The following is a 25,585-nucleotide window of genomic DNA, read 5'->3' as shown; positions in this document are numbered from 1 at the left end:
GCGTAGCGTGAATCTGTGTAAACATTAACTTTCAAGTTCTTGGCGTGTATGCAGGCTTGTGTCAGAGCAACTAGCTCTGCTGCTTGAGCGGACAGGGTGTCAATACGGTGTGTTTCAATAACTTCAGTGTCAGTAGTCACTGCATACGCGGCGACTAGTTCTCCTGTACTTGTTCTCATACATGAACCATCCACATAAAGTGTCAGGTCGGGGTCTGGTAACGGAATATCTGTCAGATCTTGTCTTGGCTTTGTCGTAATGTTAACTACTTCCACGCAGTCATGTGTGGCGGAATTCGGAGTAACTGATGGTAACAGTGTAGCAGGGTTCAGGATGTTGCAGCGTCTGATTTCTATGTGTGGCTGGAACAGTGTCAATTCATAACCTGTTAAACGTGCAATTGTCAAGTGCTGAGTTTGTGTTCGGTTTAAAAGAACTTCCACGGAATGTGGAACTTGTACTGTCAAGGAGTGTCCTAAGACTATGGAATCACTTTGTCTGATAGCTAGGGCTGTGGCTGCAACTGACTTGAGGCACGCAGGCAGAGCCTGGGCTACAGGATCTAATGTGCTCGAAAAATAAGCACAGGGCTTGTATTGTCCTGCTTGATCTTGTGTGAGAACAGATAATGCTGTACCTTCGCGTTCAGTGACGAAAAGTGTAAAAGGCTTACTGTAGTTCGGTGTAGCTAGAACTGGAGCTTGGCATAGGGCTTTCTTTAACTCATTGAAGCTAAGTGTATGTTCAGATGTCCAAGGGAGGACAGTCGATACGGCTGCCTCCTGTGTCGTTAACTGTATCAGTGGCTTGACTAGAAATGCATACTGAGGAATCCATTGTCTGCAGTAAGAAGTAAGGCCGATAAAAGCACGTACCTCCTTCTGGGTCTTGGGCTGAGGAAGACTCGCTATTAACTGGATACGGTCTGGTGTCAACTGCCTACCCCTCTTGGACAGTAAGTGTCCTAAGTAGACCACTTGCTGGACACTGAATTGAAGCTTAGAAGGGGACACCTTGTGCCCCATCTCGGCTAGGAAATACAAGACTGTAAGGGATGCTCGCTCGCAAGCACGTTCAGAACGGGCTGTGATCAGGAGATCATCGACATACTGGAGCAGGGCAGTGTCAGTTGGCATGTGAATGTTGTCTAGTTGTCTTTTAAGTGCTTGACTATAAATGCTAGGGCTTTCTGTGAAACCTTGAGGAGCGCGTGTGAACATATAGCTCCTTCCATTTAAACAAAATCCGAAAAGGAACTGGCTGTCTGGATGAATAGGGACACTGAAAAACGCGTTCTTGAGGTCGATTACAGTAAAGAACGTGGCTTCGGAATCAATGGCTGTCAATAGGGAAGAGATATCTGGAACGACTGGGTACTGAGGAATAATACATTTATTAAGTTCTCGTAGGTCAATCACTAATCGATATACTGGGGGTGCATTTGGATCAGTACGTTTCATGACTGGAATGATCGGGGAATTGCATACATTGGAGTCAGTTTCTACAACCACTCCTTGAGCCATGAGCTCGTCAATAATTTTGGATAAGGCTGCTACAGCCTCAGGTGGCAATCTGTACTGTCTGATTCGTGGTAACACCACACCTGGCTTGAGAGTCACACGATAGGGTGTGATTTGCATATAACCAACATCAGTTGGACCTTGCGCCCATAGATGCTGCGGAACATTAGACAATCTGGGATCAAAATCTCGTAATACATAGTGACCCTTAAAGTCACGTAGGAACAATCGTAATCCCTCTGGGGAACAGCATATAACTGCACCTAACTCTTTCAGTGTTTTAATGCCTAATAGGTTTTCTGGACATGACTTAGTAAGTAACAGATCAGTAGTGCGGGACAATGGACCTACTTCTAGAGTAACTGGCTTTGATATTTCATTTACAATGGGTTTTCCTGAAAATCCAAGGGAAACATTTCTTGAGCCTGAGAGCGGAGCCCCTGGAACTTCGGCGTGACTTATAGTGGTCCTACTTGCCCCTGTATCAATCAAAAACTTTCTGTCTTTCCCTAATACTTGACTGTGAACATAGGGACCTTCTTGATCTACAGGTATCTCGATGAGAGGCAAGCCTACCTCCCTCTCTAGGCTGTTTCATGAATACTGCTGATACTCTGGATACTCAGACTGTGCATACTGGTACATCTGCTGTGTAACGTGCTGTGTTGCAGCGATGGGCTGCGGTGCTGTAACTGTCTGTGGTGCATTCTGTGACTGAGGAATCTGTGAAACTTGTTCTTGTCTAGGCGGACGTGGTCTTTCTTTAGTCTTACCAGTAGCTATGTTGTGTTTCAGAACTGCACACTCGTTTATAAAATGACCTGGCTGTTTACAATAATTGCAGTTCCCTTTAACGGGAGCTGCAGGATGACTGGCTTGATTCGGACCCCTCTTCTGACTGTCTTGAGGAACAGATTGTGCAACTAGTACTTTCATTTTTGTGTCTTTCATACGTTTTCTCTCGTGTTCTTGTTCTTCCCTGATCCTATTCTGGTGGTATTGGAGCATCTGCAACATCTGGGACGGGGTATTAGCTTGCCAGGTACTTTCGACTTTCAAAACTCGATTTTTAATTTGTGGACTTGAATTCTCGACTAATTTAGTAACAAAAAGGTGAGGGTATGACTCACTACTTGTCTTGAGGCCACTGTTGATGCTAAAACATTTCTCAAATCTGGAATAAAAATCACTAATATCTTCGTCTTGTTTCTGTTTACAGGCTGAGATTGCATCCCAGTCTTCTTTTCTAGTTGTCAATAATCTAGGTAAAACTTGTATTAATAATTCTGGTAATTCTTTACATTTCGCTCCAAGACCGGTACCTGGTACTCATGCCTTGTCTTCAGATTCTAGAACTGCCCAATCGATCTTTTTCTCTCCCACCTCCCATTCTTTTTCCTTGAGCTTTTCATACACCCCTGCGGGCAACAGAACCTTTAACAGAACCTTTAACATTTTAATTATATCTGGATACGTGTATTCTCCCATACGGAGCATGTCTTTTAATTCTCTATGGAACCCTGCTGGATCTTTATCATGACAGGGAATTAATTTCTTCATCTCTAGGAGTTCCATCTTTGTAATCGGAGTGTAAACAAACACTCGTTCTAGTTCGCCACCCGTTCTCTGGGTGGACTTCTCGTAACGGATTCTGTCTCTCTATGTAAAATGGTTTACTTTCTGGGGGTGAGACATGAACAAAATGCGGGTTCAGAAACGTTCTATATTTGTGACGCTGTTCTAGAATGACACTAATTAAGTCGGTACCTAAACCTTTCCATCTATACTGGAGTAACTCGTTCAGGACATCGTGTAACGGACCTGGATCAGAGTGCTGACCCTCATACAATGTAATGAGGTGCTGGATCATATACATACCCGCCAGTCGTTGTTCGGCTGGGGGCATTTTCAGAAACATTTGTGCCACTATTTCGTCTGGAAAAGTGGTAGAATCAGTAATCCATCGGACTGCTGATCGGGCTAGTTCTTGTTCATGCATGGTACTCAACTCACTGTAACCGATTCGTGATTTCAGAATGTGATCGGTAGCTTGAAACACTTGTTCTAGAGAACCTTGTTCTGGTGCTGGATGATGAAAAATAGACTTGTGTTCTAGGCGTAAATGGCGATCTGGAAATCTAGATTTTCCTACATACGCTATTCTGTCGGGATTCTCGTCGTCTAACTCTTCAGGATCAGAGTTACTTTCTTTCTCGCTTACTTGTGCTGCTTTACGCTGTTCGTGTAACTTTATTATTTCTTTACGGATTTTCTTGTACATACTCTCCATAGCACCGACGGTCTTGTGCTTACCCTCGGCTATATTATCACTCCACCTTGTCAGGGTTTTCATTTCAGCCGGATCTTTAGACGGGTAATCTTGTTCTCTTATTAGACAATTGATCAGAAACTTTAATATCATCAGCTGGGTCTCAGCTTTCCTTTGAGACATGGCCTCGCCAATGCTTTCTGGATCATCCCCTGTACGGATGAAGCGATATATTCTGTCTAGATCTTCTTTCATATTCGGTAAGGTGACTAGATACTCGGTCACCTTTCTTACGCGGAATGAATATAAAACCATATTATCCTCGCCTGGGACTGGATCATAGCCGCATTCGGCAAGGGATTTTCTTATTTCTGCTACAGTCTGATGTCTGGGCGTACGCTGTGATGCTTGCATATGTAATTCGGCTGTCGTTAAACGCTTGTGTGGCGGCGGGGTTTGAGGAGTACCTCCCCCTGCGGCCCCTAAACTAGAGTCGTCTACTGAGGCTATTCGTCCTGGCAGAGTGGGAAATGGAAATGTAGGCTGGACTTGTATGGCGGGCTGGACCGGGGGTACCGTAACAGGTACTCCGGTGTCTGGAGGAGCGGGAAGTGCCTGATTTACAGGGACTGGCGGAGCGCGAACAAGATTTGCATATTCTGGGACTGTGTCGTCCAAATAGGACGAAATAAAAATATCAGCTGCGGTCTGTTTGTGACGTAGCTTGGTCGGAACTAATGGTGGCGGGAAATTACTGGATGCCTCTGGGGTCGTTTTTGGCAAGCCCTCGGCAAGGAGAGGATACATACCCCTAATAAGGGCATGCCTCTGTCTGTCTGACTGTTCGGCTTTGACTTGTTCACCTATCTCGATTAGTTCTTTTTCTTGTGCTCGTTCTAAGGATTCTCTACTTAATTCTGACTTTCTGATTTCTTTTTCAGTTCTTTTATGAGCTTCTTTGCGCCATAACTCGATGGCATCTTTCTGTGACTGTCTGGCTTTCTTTTTCCATAATGCCTCTTCTACTCGCATGATGCACTCGGCATCCCATGTGCCTGATACAGGCCATCTATACTTTTCCTCTAACTGTTTGGTATACTCGACCCATAAATCTAGATACAATATGGCGCTTATGCCATGCTTCTGATACATAAAATGACCTGGACTGTCCCTTGGCGGGACAGGAACTGCTGCTTCCAGCAGACCCTTTCTAGTCTTTAACTGACGTAACTTAGAAAACAAGGGCATGACTGGACTGTAATCTAGACACAATACAATACACAATGAACACGATACTTATTCCCCATTCATACCACGACATTAAAATACATGAAGAACATTTAAAATAACAGTTCGAACAGAATACTACCTGGAATACGGAACACAGAATACATGAATTTTCTCGAGAACAGAACTGACTGGAACAGAAACTAGGTGCACTGCTGAAACAGTACGAAACTTACCGGTCTCATAAAGAGACACGTCAGGACCCGCATCCACCGAAGTGGACACTTCGTTTGTGGGTCTGTGTACCACCAACCCACGGACCAGAGTCAATTAAATTGACCCTGTCTAGATACTACCCCAGTAACGGTACTCACCGGGCAGCAAGAACGGAAGGCCTCAGACTGGACTGGACTGCCTCGACGTCGGACGGACGAACTTCGGACTTCTGTTACAGGTGGGCCTCCGGATACCTCGGACCTTGGACTCTCGGCTTGGGCTCTGGTCGGGACTCGCCGCGTTCCTCCACCATCTCGTCTGGATGCTGGACCGCCTCCTCCGTCTCCTCCGTGGGCCTGAGGGATACTTGAAGCAGAAATATCTGCCGGTGCGCAGAAGAGTTCCGTCACGACTGCAGAGGGTCAGGGGGTCGGCGTGGCTTCACCGACGCGTGGGGAAAGGGCAAGTCCCTGTTCGGGCGCCATTATGTGGTATATAAATAAATAATACCGGATCTAGGTTTTACTAGGCATAGCAATAACAGATAGCTCAATAAATAAGAGTCAAGATTCGAGGTAGTAGGAGTTTTGCAGGTTTAATACAGCAAATACAGGAATAGGATGGCAAGGCCCAGCAGCGCTGCCGGGGTCAGGATCGGGACAAGGGGAATAACTTTTTTAATAACAGTGCATGAGCATATATACATAACGCAAACACATAGCATTACATTGCAATAGGCGTAGCAGTGGGTGGAGCAAAAGGCGTGACGCGTAGCAGTCGCGAAAGATAAGGGTGAAAAGAGGTGTAACAGGGCGTATACATAGACATGTGATGCAAACGTAACAGAATATGTCATGAATGGGGCGGAAACCATGGAGGGGGCTACCTGAGGAGCCGGGACCTCTAACCTGATGGTGCGCGCAAACTAGCAATGACGTGTTACTAGGAGAAGCTGGGGGCTATGAACTCTGTGCTAGGAGCAGAGACTGAAGTCTGGAGAGTCAGGGCGACATGTACCTAAACAGCATCTAGTATCTGATGTTTAGAGAACATGTTGATATAAACTAGAAGTCAGGAGGGGAAAGGCTAACTTGATTCTAAGACTGGACCATGCATTATTCTACATGTAGTGCGTGATGAAGAATATTAAATGACCATTAAATGCAGTATTTCTCTAACGTGGAGACGTGAAGGCTAGACAATGACGGAAACTATTGATGCGATTCAGTAGCTTTAGGAATGCAGAGAAGGAGGACTGAACTGATAACTGGAATCATAACATATTCTTGGCAGACTCAGAGGCAGAGCCAGGGTGAGCCGGGCACTGCGAGGCAGGAAGTAAGTGAAGGGTCGAGGATACAGGTGGGGGCTGTATCGCTCCTCAGCGAGGCTTCAGAAGACAGGAGCTGAATCTGGTGTCCGGGCCCTTTTGAGGCCTAGAAACGGGGACTTTTCAATAGGATAACGTGCACACTGAGAAACGTGGCAACGTAGCTTTACATAGGCCTGATATTCGTAGTATTCACGAGAACTGGAAACTGGCATACTAGAGGTGGACACAACTGTAATTGCGTCATTAATCGAACATAGGGAATGCATATGCATATTTAATCATGCACACATAACATATGATGGATGACACGTAGGGACACAGAACATGGCAAAATTTACTTTTCCACAAAGCGACCACCAGTGTGCCCAAGAGGTGAGCAGCACACGTGCCGCGAAGCGCACCACGCACGCGCCAAAATGGCGTAGATTCCCACCATTGAACCGTTTGCCTTAGATGGGGCTCCATCATCCCTTGCCCCGCGCTGGAGAGACTGGACTGATGGTCTTCAGATTTACTTCGAAGGGGCGGGCACAGCCCGGGAGAGGCGCAGAGCCTTACTTCTCCATTTAGGGGGCAAGGATATCCACCGTATCTACAAGACGATAGTTGAAGCTATGCCCAAGACGTATCACACCCTCCTCAACACCGTAAATGCGCACTTTGAACCCATGGCGAACAGAGACTGTGAGAGGTTCATCTTTTGCCAGGCCAAGCAGGAGGCAGAAGAGTCGTTGGATGCTTTCCACTGACGCCTGAAAGAGCTGGCTAGCACGTGCGGATTCCGGGATGTACAGGAGGAGATCCGAGGTCAGATAATCCAGGGCTGGCTTCTCCTCAAAACTCAGAGTCACCATCCTCCAGGAGGAAGGCAAGCCACTAGCGGACATCCTTACCTTGGCCGCTCCAAAGGGTTGTCGCAGGCCAGAGCCTCCCACATGGAAGCAGCCCTCCACCGACCAGTCAAAATGGAACAAGTCAACGTGGTGGAGAAAGTGAATGTGGTAAGACCAAAAGTGCGCCAGAATACAGGAAAGAAACAGCAAGACAAGCGGAAGGAGTGCGGGTATTGCGGAGGCACCCCCCACCGCATGCAGGACCGCCCGGCAAAAGGGAAGAGATGCAGTGCGTGTGGGTGGATGAACCACTATGCAGCGGTATGCCGGTCAACAAAGTCAAAGAAAGAGGCCGCTCAAGCAGTAGTGGAGGAACGAGACAGCGAGGACATGGATGATGACATGAGTGAGTACCCGGTCCACTATGTGTTTGCGGTTGACCAGCCACGATGGAAGAAGTGACGTCTGCCAAAATGGCGAATCAAAATTCACCAGCAAGAGGTGAGGGCCACCATCAACACGGGAGTTTCCATGGAGCTAATGGCGGCTAACGTGTACAACCAGCTGAGCAGCCGGCCCCCCCTGCGCGAAGCAAACATCAGAGTATTCGCGTATGGCCAGAAGACCCCTATTCGGCTCATAGGATGTTTCAAAACCAAACTGCAACACCAGGGCCTCAAAGTACCCACCATTGTGTACATCGCAAAAGAAGGCAGCAGAATGCTAATAAGCGGTCAATCAGCGGAAGAGCTGAGACTCATATCGTTCGCCATGGCAGTACTCGAAGATGAACTAGAAGTCACTTTGGGTTTTTCCTGTTCCTCACTGCCAGGCTTTCCCTGGAAGTGACAGACAAGAAAAGAAACACAGGCAGAACACCATCCATCCTAAATAAGCAAAACTCTGTATAATTCTCCTTTAATGGCCCCTAATGGGCCATCTTCGGTTTGGCTTTCAGAGGAAACAGTCCTTCAAAGTAGCCAGTGGGGGGACCATGGAGGTAATACTTAAGGTCAATCCACCTCAAAATGAAGGCAGGTGGATCACGGGTTTGGTGTGTCGGATACACTGTCGCATTTGTGATGGAGTATTCAGTCCACCAAATTCTAAATTGAGACCATAATTTTTTGGGGAGGATGAGCAGGGATTTTATGGTAGGTTATTCCACTTAAGTCTATGGGGGGTATTTCATTCAATGAGAGGTAAAGGATGAGTCCAAGAAGGGTAAGACCCTTCATAAGAGGGTGAATAAGAGATATGTGAATTTCTGTACACTGTTGTGCATCTTCCTTTTTTCATTAGATCAAGTGTGGATGAGATATCCTGGGTCTGAAATGTGGTTAGCAAACATTACCGCATCCAACTGAGGAGTAAAGTGTATTGTGAAAAAAAATATAAAACCAATATTTAAACAATTACAAATCTAATATATATATATATATATATATATTCACTGAAAAAACCATAGGTTATAGACCATATATAGTTAGGAATTAGCATTTACAAAACCTTGAAAATTCACTGAAAAAACCATAGGTTATAGACCATATATAGTTAGGAATTAGCATTTACAAAACCTTATTTTACTCACACAAAACCATTGAAATTCCATATATAGTTAGTTGCACTAACTATATATCGCGCACCCGCAATCCACTGCTGATGATGTCACATATTACATCATTCATGACATGGTCAGTGACATCACTGATGACATCACTGATGACATCTCAAATGACATCACTGATGACATCACTGATAACAACATCCAGTGATTTTTTGTTTCTATAAAGTTTAAATATGTCTTACATATTGAAGAATGAGTGGATGTGTAAGTGTCTGGACGAAGGATTTAGTAGGTGCATGACTGACTGTATGAGTGAGTGATTAAATGTGTCTCACTGACTGCATGGGTTAGTGACTAAACTGTCTTAATTTGTGCATCATTATGTCTGTTGTTCTGTAAACTGCTGCATGTGTTGATCAGTAGCTATATGAGTAACTATATGGGTTATTGATTGATTGCCCAAGTATTTGTATGGGAGACTGAGTGTGTGTGTGGCTAGCTGGGAGGTGTGTGACTCTGTGCAGATCAATCTGTACTTGTATCAATGATTGTATAAGAAGGTAAGTATGTGTTAGTATATGTTTGAAAATGTAAGGTGCTCTATGTTTAACTGTATAGACAAGAAAATGGAAGTGTCATTGATTCTTTACAGGACTGACTAGGTGTGTGAGTAACTCCATGGATGAGTGGCAGACTGTGAGTGTCTGTATAGGTGTATGAGTGCATATGATAGTGTTGTAAAGATGAGTGATTGTATGTATGAATGATTGTATGGGTGAATGAGTGAAGGTGTGTGTAGACGTAGCAATCAGTGAGTGCGTATGTAGTAACTAGTATTGGTGTGTCAATGGTTTCAAAAATTATACTCTCTTTTTAACACTGGGTGAAACAGAGGTTATATTAAAATGTGAGGAGATGCATTGTATTGTCACATGAATGATATCATCAGTGATGTGGTCATTGATGTCAAATGAGATGTCATCAGTGATGTCATCAGTGATGTCATTTGAGATGTCATCAGTGATGTCATCAGTGATGTCACTGACCATGTCATGAATGATGTAATATGTGACATCATCAGCAGTGGATTGCGGGTGCGCGATATATAGTTAGTGCAACTAACTATATATGGAATTTCAATGGTTTTGTGTGAGTAAAATAAGGTTTTGTAAATGCTAATTCCTAACTATATATGGTCTATAACCTATGGTTTTTTCAGTGAATTTTCAAGGTTTTGTAAATGCTAATTCCTAACTATATATGGTCTATAACCTATGGTTTTTTCAGTGAATTTCATTGGTTTTTTAACAGCTAATATCTGTAGCTGTAAAATTTATTCTTCTTTAAATCCAAAAATATATTTTATATGTTTATGAATAATTATTTTTTTAAATATTTTTTTTTCTTCGTTCCCGCTTCGCGAATCGGGAAGCTTACAGTAAAAAAATGTTCAGAAAAAAAAAAAAAAAAAGTTCTTTTCAGAACTACCTCCCCGTTATTAAAAAATTGGTACAATATTTGGAACTGTGCCAACCTCTATTTCTCTTAGTTCGCTTCCTAGTTCGCTCGCTGGTACGCGAACTGGAAGCGAACCAAAAACAGTAAGTATAAGGGAAGGAAACACACACTTATGTTAAAAGAAAGACAGCTATAGGGGAGTAAACTAGAGATACTATTACCCATAATCCACTACTGATGATGTCACATATTACATCATTCATGACATGCTCAGTGACATCATCAGCAGAGGATTGCGGGTTTTTTGGCAACATGCCTTATCCACGGTTTAATAACGCTGCCTTTTGCTTTATATAAGTTTTCAAATTGTATGAAATATATACCAATAGGTCTTTATGAACCTTTAGGTAGTGCTTTTGTTCATGAGGTCTGGTCGCTTCCATACACATACAGATGTTTCAAAGATGATCAAGAAGTTTATCTGAATGGAGAGGAATGCACTGAGACGCCAGATCATTCACTAATGTGTAGGCACATACAGTTACACGATTCATGCAACAAACACCGACCAAATATGGCTTGCGTGTTGCAAGGCACGCCAGTTCCTGCTATCATCCCCACGTTCAAGTTGTTGGAAAATGGTAGTTATTTGATGCTCAATAATGAAGATTGTTCTGAGTTAATTAAAAGTATTCCTTTTATCGTAACAGTAAGTGAACGGGTTATTTGCTGCAGAAATGTTCTATTTCCTCCCACACATGAACATAGGGAGTTTTCAATCTGGCCACAAATACCAACCTTGGGACACGTTTCAACGGCATGACAAGAATAAGAGCTCTTTTGTCTCAGAGAGAGGTGGCCTTGAGTTCGGCCCGTGAAACTTTCGTACTTCACATAGCGAACACCCGTACACAGGTTTGCCTTTCAATTTCAGCAACATGTTTCCGACTATCTTTAACGCATCCTCCACAAAATCCCTGGCACACTTTTTTAAAGTTGTTACCAGTGGTCTCGTGACTTCATTTGAGAAAATCTTTGGAGTCATCCCTGCTCCCTTTCATTCCATTTTCTCCACTCTGGTTCGTGGATTGCATTTTTACTTGCATTACCAGCGGACGCTCTTGTGCTTTTTTACATTTTTAAATATGGATGTCCCTCCTATGCAACCTCCGACCCTGCAGCTGCTGACACTGTTCCGCAATCGCATGCTAGAATATTATGGCACAATGCCGTTGGCGATATTAAGCACGGCATATGGATTATCTTTTCGGTTCTCCTACTTCACCTGTGTCCAGCCTGTATTTCACTGCCTGACCTGTGATTTCGATTGGGCCATTGATTTGTGTCTCTGCGGACCGGTTTCTCCTGACGTCGACTTTAATCAGCTGATGACTCCTATCATTACTCACGAGTTGATTTGTCCTGGCGAAAGGATTATGGCTGTGGCATTGATGCATGGACTACTTGGTCCCTGGAATTTACTGGCGGCAGCACAGTCTTTCTTGGAACACAGCTTTCTTGAAAACCCACCGAGCTGTCCTCTGATGGTGATAGAGGATCCGGTGCTGGGAGAGCACGTATGTTCTTTTCCGCTTTTAAATTGGATGGCTGAACTGTTTTCGGATGAAGACGGTGACTTCCTGTTGGAGGCTGTTGCAGCTTATTTTGCATACACAGTTATGTCATAGACCTTTTTCATGTTTCATATGCTGAGTACTAGCATTTCATTGACAATTCATTGACTTATTTGTCAAGTTTTTATTATTTACCTTGCCTATTGGCTTAAGACCCGATAAAGTACTTGGCTGTTTTATTTTTCTTTAGCATTGAATTTTCCTAGTTTTTAATGCTTTACCTTGCGGACCGTCCACATATAAACTTGCAATCTGCTCTCATGAGATGGCACTTCTATTATCTTATTCAGTTCGTTTCCGGATCATGAGGAGGTGTCATCTAGGTCCTGGATATCTTTACACCGTGTTAAGTTAGCATGGGCTCATTACCGGTTTAAACGCCATTTTTCCTTTTTTGCAACTTCTGCACACGACATTTAGTTGTTGCTTTAGCTTTCCACCTAGTAGTTCATCGTGGTTTACATGAGAATAATATGTTATTGGTCTACTATCTGCTTTACTTGTTAAACTATATCTGTACAGCGAGTGCTAAAGTTTCAAGAACAACACGATACAGAATTGTTATGAGGTCTGATCTCCACGACTTCATACTCATAACATAAGTGCAACTTCTGCCAATTCTGGGCATGAGGCGGGTTTTATATTGCTTTGCCGAACACACATACACAACAGTTGATGCGGTTCACATGAAGAGAGAGCTGGTGTATGCTGATGTGATTCCTTCAAATCTAAGACACTAAAGTATGGGCACGCCCTAAACCAACACAAAGAGACCTTCTTAGCAAATAATATAATATGTGTATTAGGGAGGGTGAGATATAAGCAGCCGCGGGCCGTGGAGGGAGTTACGGTGAGGCAGGGAGGCGGGGAGGGGGAGAAGCAGGGTGGAGCCCTCTCTACCTTGCCCCTCCCCCTCCCCGCCTCCCTGCCCCACCGTAACTCCCTCCACGGCCCGCGGCTGCTTATAAGTGTTGCTAACTCTTATTCATTTACAGCATGTTAACATACTGTCACCATTCGCTTTTTATGTACTAGTAACTATGCTGGTAATTTTGCTACTGATAATATGTGTACTTGTATTCTCCACCCTGCTTCTCCCCCTCCCCGCCTCCCTGCCTCACCGTAACTCCCTCCACGGCCCGCGGCTGCTTATAAGTGTTGCTAACTCTTATTCATTTACAGCATGTTAACATACTATCACCATTCACTTTTTATGTACTAGTAACTATGCTGGTAATTTTGCTACTGATAATATGTGTACTTTTATTATCTAAGGTACTACGCCTGAGAAGACGGCATTAGTAAATAAACATTTCAAATACACATGTGTTCTTCTTAACTCCATGTTCTGGTTTCTAAGAAATATATAACGACCGACTGTTCATGAGTTCCACGTATCCTGAGGTACTATAAGTTCATATTCTGGATTGTCTAAACATTGAGAGTTTGTTATATCCAATGTGACACTGTACCTAGCTTGCTAAATAGTTTTTGATTACTAACGTGAGTTTTGGGACACCCTAATTCGCCGAGGTTCCAATCCTCTGTCCACAGTTCTGTGTGAGAACAGAAACCCTGCGACAGGGGCACCCCCGACCCTTGCTGGACCTTCATCACACTTGCGATACAACTCCAGCAATGCGCCACCTTTACGGCACAGATACATCACGCATCTGTGCTGTTTTTGCCCCATGATGCGCCGCATTGTAAATGCAGCACACCATAGGTGACGGAACAGCGGCACAGAATGACTAACACATCCCTGGTGATGCGCCAGTCATCATAAATCTATCCCTATGCTTCTTATCTTGTTAGAGATGAACCGCCATATGTATCATCAAAGTTATTTGCATTTCCTAAATAGCGAACTTTAAGGAATAAATAGCGATTCTTTACCATTCCTAGTTTGCGATGAGCTATTTGCTAATTAGCCGAATGTAGCCCAATGAAGCCCAATGTAGCCCAATGTAGCCCAAAGATGGCCGCCAGACACACAAAAAAACAAATGTAGCCCAAATATCAGCCAGATGTAGCCCAACTATAGCCCAGTGACAGAATGACCAATCAGCTTCGCAAACCTCCGTTACGCGAAGCGGAGCGCTGTTACAGATATATATCTTTTTTTGAACGTTAATTTCTCAAAATCCACTGGAGCACATATATTGAGACCTAGCAAAGGCACATCGGGCTACCAGTCCCTAATATTTTGCCAAGTTTCGTGCAAATCCATTCAGCCGTTCAATTATTATTTTTATTATTTTTTTTTGCCCCGCGGGGCCCTTTTAAAACCTCCACATCAAACCTAGGGGGTCAGCGAGGATCTACTATGCCCCCTTATAGTTATTTCCCCCTTTGTTTTGACCTCCTCTTGTCTCTCGATCCTACCGAGAGACAAGATGGCGGCCGCTACGGACTGTTTGGAATGTTGACAGACGCCGGAGAACCAATCAGCTTCGCTTCACAAAGCTCCGTTGCGCGAAAAGTCCGCGAACCAGAGCGCTAACCGGTCCGCTGTTACAGATATATATCTTTTTTTAAACGTTAATTTCTCAAAATCCACTGGAGCACATATATTGAGACCTACAAAAGGCACATCGGGCTACCAGTCCCTACAATTTTGCCAAGTTTCGTGCAAATCCATTCAGCCGTTCGGGCTAAAAGTGAGGCCAACCGCCCTATGGAAAACTCAATGTTAAAAACACGTTTTGGGACCCCCCTTTTTTCTCGGCCCCCACTGGACGAACCCCCCCCAAATTTTCAAGGGCTGCTCAGAAACAAAATGTGCCATTTTCCTGAAAATTTCAGCCAATTCCGTCCACAAACGCCAAAGTTATTAGACATAGAATTTTCAAAAAACCCATAGAGAAAAAATCCTAACTATATATACCTACTGGCGACCGCCAGTAGGTAATATATATATATATATATATATATATATATACATGTAAATATATATATATATATAAGAGAGAGAGAGAGACAGAGAGACAGAGAGAGCAACAACATATATCAAACCTAATTAAACCAACAAAAAAGTACAAAACCAACACAAATAAAAATAAAACAATAAAAAATGAAATACAAAATAATTAAAACAATATCAAGCCAAACACACACAACAGAAAGTGTTTGATTTTGATGGAGTCAGATTAACTATTCCAATGTAAGCAAAAGTTGAGGAAGAGTTGACTTTTGAGGGCTTAAATTTACTATTCCACAGTATTAGAAATGGGGATCTCTAGTTGGCAGAGGTTGGTACATTTTTCCAAGTAGGGACCCTTCTTACTAGTCAGTGTAGGGGGGACACACTTCTAAAGTAACCCCTGCTCTCCCCCTTAGTAGCTTGGCACACGCAGAATGGCTTATATCAGAGGCGAACACATACAGTAATACAGTGATAACACTACAAATGGACACCACACCTTGTTAGAAAAATAAGTAATCTTTATCTAAACCAAACAAGACCAAAACAACAAAAATCCACAATACAGTAAACAAAATATTCCTTTTAAAAAGTAAAAATAGCTCTGTTGAAAGCAAACTGTAGATGTGACACTTTTCCCACAATGTACCTAGGAGGCTTTGCACGCACAAACAAAAACTGTTGCAGGGAACGTGATGCGTCGGTTCCTTATGCCCAGGGAATGTGATGCGTTGGTTCCTTACTTCAGGGGAGGTAATGCGCTGGTGCTTTACTGCCACGCAGGGGCGGTGATGCGTTGGTTCCTTAATGCGCGGGAGGTGATGCGTCAGCTTCTTACTGTGCAGGGAGGTGATGCGCTGGTTTCTTACTGCGACCCTAGTGTTCTTGCCGGTGTGGTGCCAGGTGCGATGCATGAGGATCGGGGATGCGTCAGTTCTTGATGCGGCGACAACACTGCGTTGTTCTCTCCAGTCACGGTCCCACGATGTGATGTTTCATGCAGCCGCACTGCAGGGCCTGAGTCAGAATCGGTGCGGTCATCTCGGATTTCAGAGATCGGTGCACAGGATTTGACGTGCAGCAATTTCTTGAGCTGTGGCAGGCGCTGAAGTGATTTCTTCAGCGATGCGCCAGAAACAGCTGCGGATGCATTGCACTTCTAGAACTTGCTGTACTTTTCCAACTCCCAGTGGCAAATAGCCTCCAGAGGTCCAATAAAGCAGCAGGCTCCTCTTAGCAGGTTAGAACTCACAGTAAGGAAGTTCAGGAGAGCTGGTGGTGAAGTCTTTGTGTCCATGAGACAACATAACAGAAGGCAAGTTCTATTTCAAGCCCTTGGAGATCTTCCACAAGCAGGGGACAGAGCACACAGCAAAGTCCTTGTCATTTCCTTGGCAGAAACTGCCACCGTAGGCTAACCCCAGACCGTAAACAGCAAAGAGGCAGTACTCCTCCTCAGTTTCTCCAGCTCTTCTCCTTGGCAACTGTTCCTCTTGATTCCCAGAAGTGATCTAAAAGTCTGGGGACTGGGCCCCTCTTTTAATAATACAAAATCCTTTGTTCTCTATGGCAGAGAAGATCCTTGCCTAGCCAAAACCAGTTCTGTCCTCTCTGGTGCAGCGTCCTAGCAGGAAGTGGAGACAGCATTGTCTAAGGCAGACCAGGCCCTTTCATATGTGAAAGAAATCTCCTCCGCCTACTCTGAATGCAAACCAGGTTTATTCAGCCCAGCCCTGACTCATCTGGAAAGGCAAGACATACCTCAACCCCCCAAAGTGGCTGTTTGAACAGAATGCACATCCGCAGTCCCTGTCACTACAATGTAAGACAGACAAAACACAACCTAGCAGATGCACACTGGATGGTTAGGCAAGAGAATACCTAAAAGTAGTATTTTCAAACTCAGAATGTAAAACTTACCCTCACTAAAAGATGCATCTTAACATTCTGAGTTCAGGCATATCAAACTGAATTTTCCTATCTTATTCCCATGGGCAGTAATACGCATGAGATGTTATGAGCAAACTCTGCATTCCATCCTATGGGACAGATAGCCTTGCAATAGTGAAAAATTTCACATATACTGCACCCTGCTCACAGGGGTGACTCACATGTTAGAAAAGGGAGGGTTAGGGCCTGGCAAGTGGGTGCACTTGCCAGGTCGACATGGCAGTACTAAACTATGCACAGACTCTGCAGTGGCAGGTCTGAGTTACATTTACAGGCCACTTATGTGAATGGCCCAATCAGTGCTGCAGACCCACTAGCAGCATTTAATTTACAGGCCTGCGGCACACACAGTGCACTTTACTAGAGACTGTCCAATAAATCAAATATGCCAATCCTGGAATCACCAATCCATAACAACAATTTACAGGGAGCGCTCTTACTTTGGCACTGAACAGCAGTCTTCCTTAATGGGTGTCTTTCTTTCACATCCCTCCTTGTAGATCAGAAGTGACAGTTGAATGTACACTGTGTGGATCATGCAGGAAGACCACTCCCTCTTCGTTCTCCTAGCAGCATCATAATATCTGAGTGGGCTTTAATGGCCATTTTGGGAGGTGGACATTTGGGAGGAGGGCCTCAATATCTTATGTATGAAGGAAAATAAACCTTGCAATATTTGACAGTCCTGTGAAGAGGTTCATGATTCCTCAAAACACATTCTTATTCTTTCCTGGAAGAAGTATAAACTGGAGCAATGAGGAGGATAATACATTTTACTATTGGGAAATCTAGCACCTAGAAGGAATAAATTGTTTGGACTCAGATCTCTGACTGGAAAGAGCTTAGAGAGCAGCTGATTTCTTTGTTAATCTTCATTTTATTTGCAGTACTTAGATGTGTATGTATTATTGTACTTTATATTTATATAGTAAAACACTTATGGGGCATTCCGTTATGAATGAGTATTGTGATTATTTATGGTGTTCTAAGGGTCTAGTACACTTCACTTCTATGAGTAAGCATTGGACTACTGTGTTTCACTATCAAGGGTTCAGTTCTATAACAGAGTATGTGGTAATTCAGTTTCCAGTCCAGTAGTATGATGGTCCCGGGACACCAGTGGTAAAGAACTTCAATTATCACTACTGGAGCCCAGCAACCTCTGATTGCCCTGGGATCATGCAAACCGGATCTCACATTATTTGGCAAGTGGTGATGGAATGAGACTCCTTTCTCAAAAAACAGTAATGCTGCTTGCTCAATGAGTTCACTTTTTTACAAATAACGATGGCAAGTGCAAAGCCTCACTGTCGAGAGGTTGAAGTTGTTTTCTGCTGAGGTATAGAAGTGTCTTTGGTCAAAAGATGAAGTTTGCTTTATAGAATATATCTTGAAAATGCAACACATTGAGAGGAAAATCCTGCAGAGCATGACCAGGAGACTGTTAATAATGTAGTGGAAGGAAAAGTAGAAGAGCCCTCAAAGGAATAAGCTGCCAGTGTAGAGTTCCAGAGTCAGGTTCCCTTGGTGTAAACTCACTCTCAAGCTCACCTCTCTATGTTTACATATAACCGTTTCCCTATCCATGGGTTCACCCCCTTGGACATACAGAAATATCAGATTTGCCTAAGATCAGAAAGGCGAACTGAAATTCCAGAAGGTTTCAAAATTAGCTAAGAAAATGGACAGGGTAAGTAAGTAAGTAAATACATCTTTATTTGTGTGATTATTTAAAACCATTGTAATGGCATTTTATAGTTTGAGACTAAAATTAACAACCCAAATGTGCAAAGTAAGTAGAAAGGACTTTTAAATGTGAAATCAGTGTACATAGGGTCTCATGATGGCCGTCGGACAAGCATCCAACCACCATAACAGCGGGAATGAGAACGCCAGACAAGGAGTTAGCAGTCCCACAAACCATTTTTCTGTAAGACTGCTCTGTAGGTGGTTGGAAACTGGCTGTTTCTAATGCGGCTTGTGCTGCGGCCTGGAAAAGGCCTGCAGCACAAGCTGCAGTAGGAAAAGGCATTTTGTCGGACATCAATGCACCATGTGCCAGGCACCATGACTGCCACACGGTGCATGGATATTTGGGGGGCACCACTTAGCAGTGGGCCACGGGGGACAAGGGCCCTTCTTGGGGACCCCAAAGTCCCCTTCCCACTGCCTTTCCATGGTGGTGGAACAGCCATGAAAAGGCAGTCGTAGAGGGACATCCTAATCCATACGGAAGTGCCTGCGCAGGCATCGCCCTAATGGTAGGCATAGAAGTCCAACGGCCTCCCGCTGGGCTATTTGTGCCTGATAGAGGTGCTGGTCTTTCCCCAATCCATCATTGCTCTGACTGCCGGCATTGTAATCTGGCAGTCAGACTGATGGCCTGGATGTCGGGCAGACATCCACCTACATCAAAATGAGGGCCATAATGTTGAGATCGCATCAGTCCTTCCACTGAGAAGAAGGCCAGGTAGTTTGAGTGGGAGAAGAATATGCTGGCAAAACAGGTAGAAAAGGAAAGGCAAATGATCAGAACTGACGAATTGGCCCAGAAGGAGCAGGTAATTTATAGGGCTTGAGAGGTGAAGACACAGCATAGTGATCATGAGAAAGAATGGATATCCAAAGAAGAGAAAAAGATATGAAAAAGAGAAGAAACGGTTTGAAACGATGCTGATAAACTAAGCCCAGAGACAGTTTGCTTCTGTTCCCAATCCAAACAAAGGATTGGGTGAAGACACCCAAGGTGTCAAGAAACACTTTACCATTGTATGTAGATGGCAATGATTTTAAGGACTGTATGGAATCTGTTGAGTTTGCATTCTGAAATTGAATGAACGTGCTGAGCCAAAGGCACCAATTCTTTACTGCTCTCTGCAGTTATTGCAAAAGTCCTTACCAGGCGGCATGAGAGTAAGGAGCTGGATTATGCAAGTGTGAAGAAGTCTGTGACTCAGAATTTTGGATGACATCAGCCCAATACTAGAATGATTTTAGGGACAATAAAAAGGTGGATGGGGTTCCTATAACATGCAAATGCATAAGTACAGCAAAACAGGGATAAAAAGGTGAACCGATTGAAATGCAAGCAAAGTTGTGATTGCTGAGTGCCAAAAAAACTGTTGAATAGCTTTAAGAAAATATCTGTCCGATCAGGAATAAAAAGATCCTAAGTGAATTTTTGCAATGGCTGATGAGTGGTTTGCCAACAGCGTCCCCAAAGTCCAATTCAAATAGCCAAAAAAGAAAAGAAATTCCATTAGCATGGCAAAAATCTGAGGGGAAGGGCCAAAGTAGTTCCCATAGCTCTCAGAAAGGACACGAGCCAAAGATTAACAGGCCCACTGATTAGCACCCAAAGGGGAGTGGTGAGAAGAATTCATCCTCTATCCATGTCTAGTGAAATAAATTGCAACAGCGAATAATCACCAAATAAAACTGCATAGTCATGGATATGGTACTATATGTTCTTATGGTAACCAGTGTTATTCTTAACCTGGATGGATGATGGTTGCTTTGGCTATCTGGGAAAGGGATACACTCAAGTTCATTCACCCCAAATCAATGGAATATGTGAGGCAGGAATTAATGACCTCACCACATTTCTACCCATAGGAATCTGTTGCAGTGGGCTTATCTTGTTCCAGGAATGATCATTCAAAATTCCAGTGCATATGATCTTGCTGCCAGTTGGTAAGACCTAGCTACCCTTTAGCCATGCCCGGGGTGTGGACCAATGTCAGGAATGCCATTGTGGATTTAGTGTTGTAGGAAAAGCTTGAAGTTGTTTTCCTTCTCAAGAATAACCTAATAATATCTGGGTTGGAGTAGGATCCTACATAGTATGGACATTAGCTACCTTACTTATAGTGGCATAGGCTGTGTGCTAGACTCCTAGTGAGGTAGAGATACCGCCAGAGGAGACAAAACAAGGGTAGGCCAAAACAAAAAGGAAAGCAACAGACCTGCCAACTCACATGGAATCACCTTGTGTGACACAATATCGGCTTACTGCACATGGTTACTAACAGTAAGCTGTGCAGATGTTTAGCAGGCAAAGCTAGGTATGTGGAGTTTGTGAAGTCCAGACTAAATATAATAAGCACAGTGACAATGAAAACATGACGATTTTTGTGACTATATGAAAGCATTCATTTGAGGATAGATCCACAAATGAAAAAAACAATATGAAGCAACTTTTGAAGTCTGTGCAGCCAAAGCGAGCCCCGAGTATATCTGAACACAAGATTGCAAATTGCTTTGGACAGAATAGGTCGAGTTTGGATCACTACCAGTTCTGCAATATTTGGTAGATGCCGGAGGAATATCCACCACTGTCTGGTTATGGTGCACGCAGATTGTCCTAGGCTTCTGGAAGATTGAACAGGAGACGGTCTACTGGTGAGGGGTGGTGAAGCACCATGTGGCTCGGAAAGACAACCTTCTGAACACTGAGCCTTCTGTGCTGGCCCAGAGCCTTGAGTAAGATTCACAGGCACACAGACAATTCCTGCTACAGATGACCCACAAAGTCCCCTTAGGTGGATGCCTAGGAATCAATTAAACAAGGGATCAACCTGTGCCTCTTTCCTGCTAGACATGTTTGGGTCAGGGGGTTGCGAGTTTCTGTAGGAACTGCAGACTTGTGAAGCTAGCTGTAAATTCAGGGCCCAGGATTAAAGCACCTCTGATACCCTCATTGCTAAATGTTGATGTCTCCTCTGATTCTAATGGATACCAATGTTTAATCTTATTTGTATTATCTTTATGCAGAAATTAATGAATGTGTTTTGGTTAAATTAACTGTCACACATTTTAGGTTAGTGCGAGTGCACATGGAGTGGCAGTGATCCTAGATATTTCGAAACGTGCCCTTAATCGGATTTGTGAGAATGCAGAGGATCTTACATTTGCTGTTTCTTTACATCAGGCGCCAGTGGTGCACTTTTAGGAATGAGTTATTGTGGTTGTTATTACAGACTGGTTTCTGGCTGATGACTTTGCAAACTTTACAGACTCTCAATGACCTTTTAGGGAAACCTATGCAGATGACATTGCAACAGTCAAAGCATAGCAGGGCTCTTGTATAATCAACTCAGTGTTCCTTTTGGAGAAGTGGCAGGAATGAAGCTACATAGTGACCACCTTGCGCCTTGTTTCCGTAAGTTTATTTAATTACGTACAAGTTTCGGTCTCAGCTTGAGCAAGTTTCATTTATGCAAAACAAAACTGGAGCTAAGGGGTCCATTTGGATGGCGGGCGGACTTTGTCCGCCCGCCATCCTAACGGAGATCGGGACCGCTCGCCTGAAGGGCGGGGGTCCCACCATTGGCATTAGGATGCGCCCGCCACAGTGGCGGGCGCATTCCTCAAGTTAACATTGTGGCGGGCAGTGCTCACTGCTCCGCCCGCCACAATGTGAAATACAAATGCACGCATTTGCATAATCGAAGTGGCAGGCACCGTGCGGTGCCTGCCGCTACGATCATGCAAATGCAGGGGGGTACCACAGGTACCCCCCCCGTGTGCCACCCCCCTTTGGCCGTCACTCTGGGGGCCCACTGGGGGCCCCCGCAGCAATCACCACCTGTCTTTCCGTGGCGGCATTGCCGCCGCGGAAAGGCCCCTAATTTCAGGCATCGTAATATGGCTGGCGGTGTCCATTGGACACCGCCACCATATTATTCCATCACCGCCGCGGTCGCAAGGCGACCGCGGCGGTAAAGTGGCGGACGGTCTTTCCGTCCGCCGCTGTGCCCTCCGCCATCCTAATCTGGCGGAGGGGAAAACGAGAGTGCTTGTCGGCGGATTGCCTCCGCCAGGGTGGCGGTGGCCACCGCCACCCTGGCGGAGGCAATCCGCCCGACATACTAATGGACCCCTAAGTGTTAATGCAGCTCAGCCCATCTCTCAATGAGCACCCACACTCACACAATCAGAACACTCTTCAGCACGCATTCCATCTTGCAGGCAGCCTACTCATACATGGTCCATTCACACAGTACTTTTTCATACCAAGAAACAACAGGAGGTTAATGGGTGAATTGGTTGCAGGTTTATGTAATTAACTGGAGAGGAACAGTGGAACCACGGTAAGCAGTTTTTGGCTTGATGCATGACTATCAAACTTTTGTTAGCTTTTATCCAATGCACCCACCTATACAGAACACCAATGACCAATGGGAGGAAGTTACAAATAATTAGCATTAACATTTTGAAAACATTATTACCCAAGTGTGATTTTCTTTCACTCTGTTAGTAGAAATCCCTTTATAAGGTGAAAATAAACAACAATTGACAAAGCCAATAGGTCTGACCTATGCAAGGTCTTAGCGTTGTCAATGCTTTTCGGCATGTTACAATGTTATGAATTTATTACGCGCACGGCTACTCAGGAGTGCCCCGGCGCGAGTCTAAAGGGGTATCATGGGGAACTTCAGATAAAAAGATGGGTTTTCAGTTTTCTTTTAAAAACCACTAGATTCTGAATAGTGAGCAGATGCAGCGGGAGAACATTCCAGGCAGCATGGCTTACAGTTTTTCTTTAAAAAAAATGTTATGATGCAACAAAATGCCCCACAAGCAATAATGCATGAGCTGTCTCAGATGAGACCTAAAAAACGCCATGGTCAATTACTGAGCGCACATTTCACTATACATTTTTCCAGTTTGTATTAGTGGATGTTATGTTGTAAGATTTACTTACTTATTATTTTGTTGTGATCAAGATAAAGATGCTCTAGGTGAGCATTGATTGGAGGAACAGTAGTTAGCTGGTTGTAGGATAGCTGCAAGTCAAGAAGGGAGGAAACATTGAACACATTTTCAGGTATCCCAGCATCAGACAGCTTGTTATAGTTCAATCTAATGAAAGCCACTCTTGGAACTGAGTTAAAGTAGTTCTTGGGTATTTCCTCAATTAAATTGTTGTCAAGAAACAACTGCATTGTGTTGCTTGGGAGGCTGGGTGGCATTTTCTTGAGTGAATTCTTGGCTACATTGAGCTGCAAAAGATTCTTCAGTCCTTGAAAAGTGCCACTTTCGAACGCACTGTCTGACAGCTTGTTATGTTGCAGATCCAACATAGTAAGGTTTTCTAAATTACTAAACACTCCTTCCGGTATCAGGGAAATTTTGTTTCGAGCCAGGCGTAACTGCTCTAAGCTTGATGGCAAAGGAGCTGGAACCTCTTCCAGCTTATTATCTTCTAGAAGCAAAAAAAGAAGATTATTCATACTTCGGAGCACATTTTTTTCTATCCCTCGATTAGTTATATTATTTTTGTTTAGGTTTATCCATTTTATGCCAGTGGCATTAACAAATGATTTCTTGGAAATCGTTTCGATCTGGTTATTTTGCAGATATAGGTACCATATTCTTGATGGAATTGTTGGAATTTCTTTCAGTCCTTTATTGTCACAGTAGAGAGCACGTGGGAAACTGTAGGGACAGACGCATTTGCTGGGACACTCATTGGACATCATTGAAAAGGCCTGAACATCCAGGTCATCATAGTACTGCATTTGAATCTCAGTCCAGAAGAAAGAGCTCATGAATAACACCAGGAAGCTCGGAATCATTCTCACATCCATATGTATCTGTAAAGAAAAAAAAAAACATCATGTTTACGTATGTCGATATTTTTAACAAGAAACTTAGGTCCAGATGTATCAAAGGGTTTAACCCATTCTGTGTCATGGAGAAAATGTGTTCTTACATATGGGCCTTGGATCCTGTATTGAATACACTTAATTGGTTGCCTGTTCAATAGTGAATCAAGTTTAAATTTCTCTTTAAAGTGAACAAAGCCTACAGGATGAGAATTGTCGGTACATGCACCCCATCTACGAATCTAGCTTCAGCAGCATTACATTGGATTATCCATCAGGCATTCAAACTAAAATATGGCCTTACCTGTTGAATGCTTTGAAACTGGCCATGAGGGCAGAACCTACGAATCTATACTTCAGGAAACTCCTAAAGACTAACAGCCTGATTCATGAAGCTAAATTGCACTCGCCTTTTGCGAGTGCAATTTTGGCATTTGGGATTCACAATCCCAAATGCAAAAATCGCTAATGAAGAATTAGCTAATATGCGAGAATTAGCATTTAAGGAATCTCTATTAGAGATTCCTTAAATGCTATTCATGACACTTTCAAAAATTGCGATTTTGCAAATTTGGGCCGCTATTTACCGAGAGGTCAGACCTCTCGGTAAATAGCAAAAACTTAGAAAAATGCTTTTAAAAGCATTTTTCTAAGTTGCATGTTGCACACACACATGTCCTTTGGACATGTGTGTGCGCAACACCTGTTCAAATGTGCATTTTAGGGGTGCTTCAGGGTGTCCTTTGGACACCCCTGGCACCCTTAAAATCGCTATCTTATTTGCGAGTAGTAAATTGCTACTCGCAAATAAGGAATACTCCCCATTCATTCCTATGGGCCTTTTGGCCCATAGGAATGAATGGGGAGTTATTCCTTTTTTTGCGAGTAGCAATTTTCTACTTGCAAATAGAGAACATGTAGGAATCGCTATTTATTTAGCAATTCCTACATGAATACCGTTTTGCGTGTCCTCAATAGCGAGTCGCTATGATTCGCTATTAGGGCCACGCAAAACGGCCCGTACATGAATCAGGCTGTAAGGTTC

General features: G+C 43.8%; 1 protein-coding gene across 3 annotated transcripts in view; it reads right to left on the bottom strand.

Annotated features, from left to right (window-relative positions):
- KERA (keratocan) overlaps positions 1-25,585 on the bottom strand; it is a 296,742-nt gene that overhangs the window by 189,910 nt on the left and 81,247 nt on the right. For all 3 annotated transcript variants that reach the window (XM_078655348.1, XM_078655365.1, XM_078655357.1), the window contains exon 2: positions 23,637-24,528. In XM_078655348.1, the coding sequence (XP_078511474.1) occupies positions 23,637-24,522 (886 nt within the window). In that variant the 5' untranslated portion in view covers positions 24,523-24,528. The remainder of the gene's footprint in view (positions 1-23,636; positions 24,529-25,585) is intronic.

Source organism: Lissotriton helveticus, chromosome 1_1, assembly GCF_964261635.1.
Source record: "Lissotriton helveticus chromosome 1_1, aLisHel1.1, whole genome shotgun sequence".
Classification (NCBI taxonomy): Eukaryota; Metazoa; Chordata; class Amphibia; order Caudata; family Salamandridae; genus Lissotriton; species Lissotriton helveticus.
Note: the sequence above shows the minus strand (reverse complement) of the source record. Positions and strands in the feature narration are given on the sequence as shown.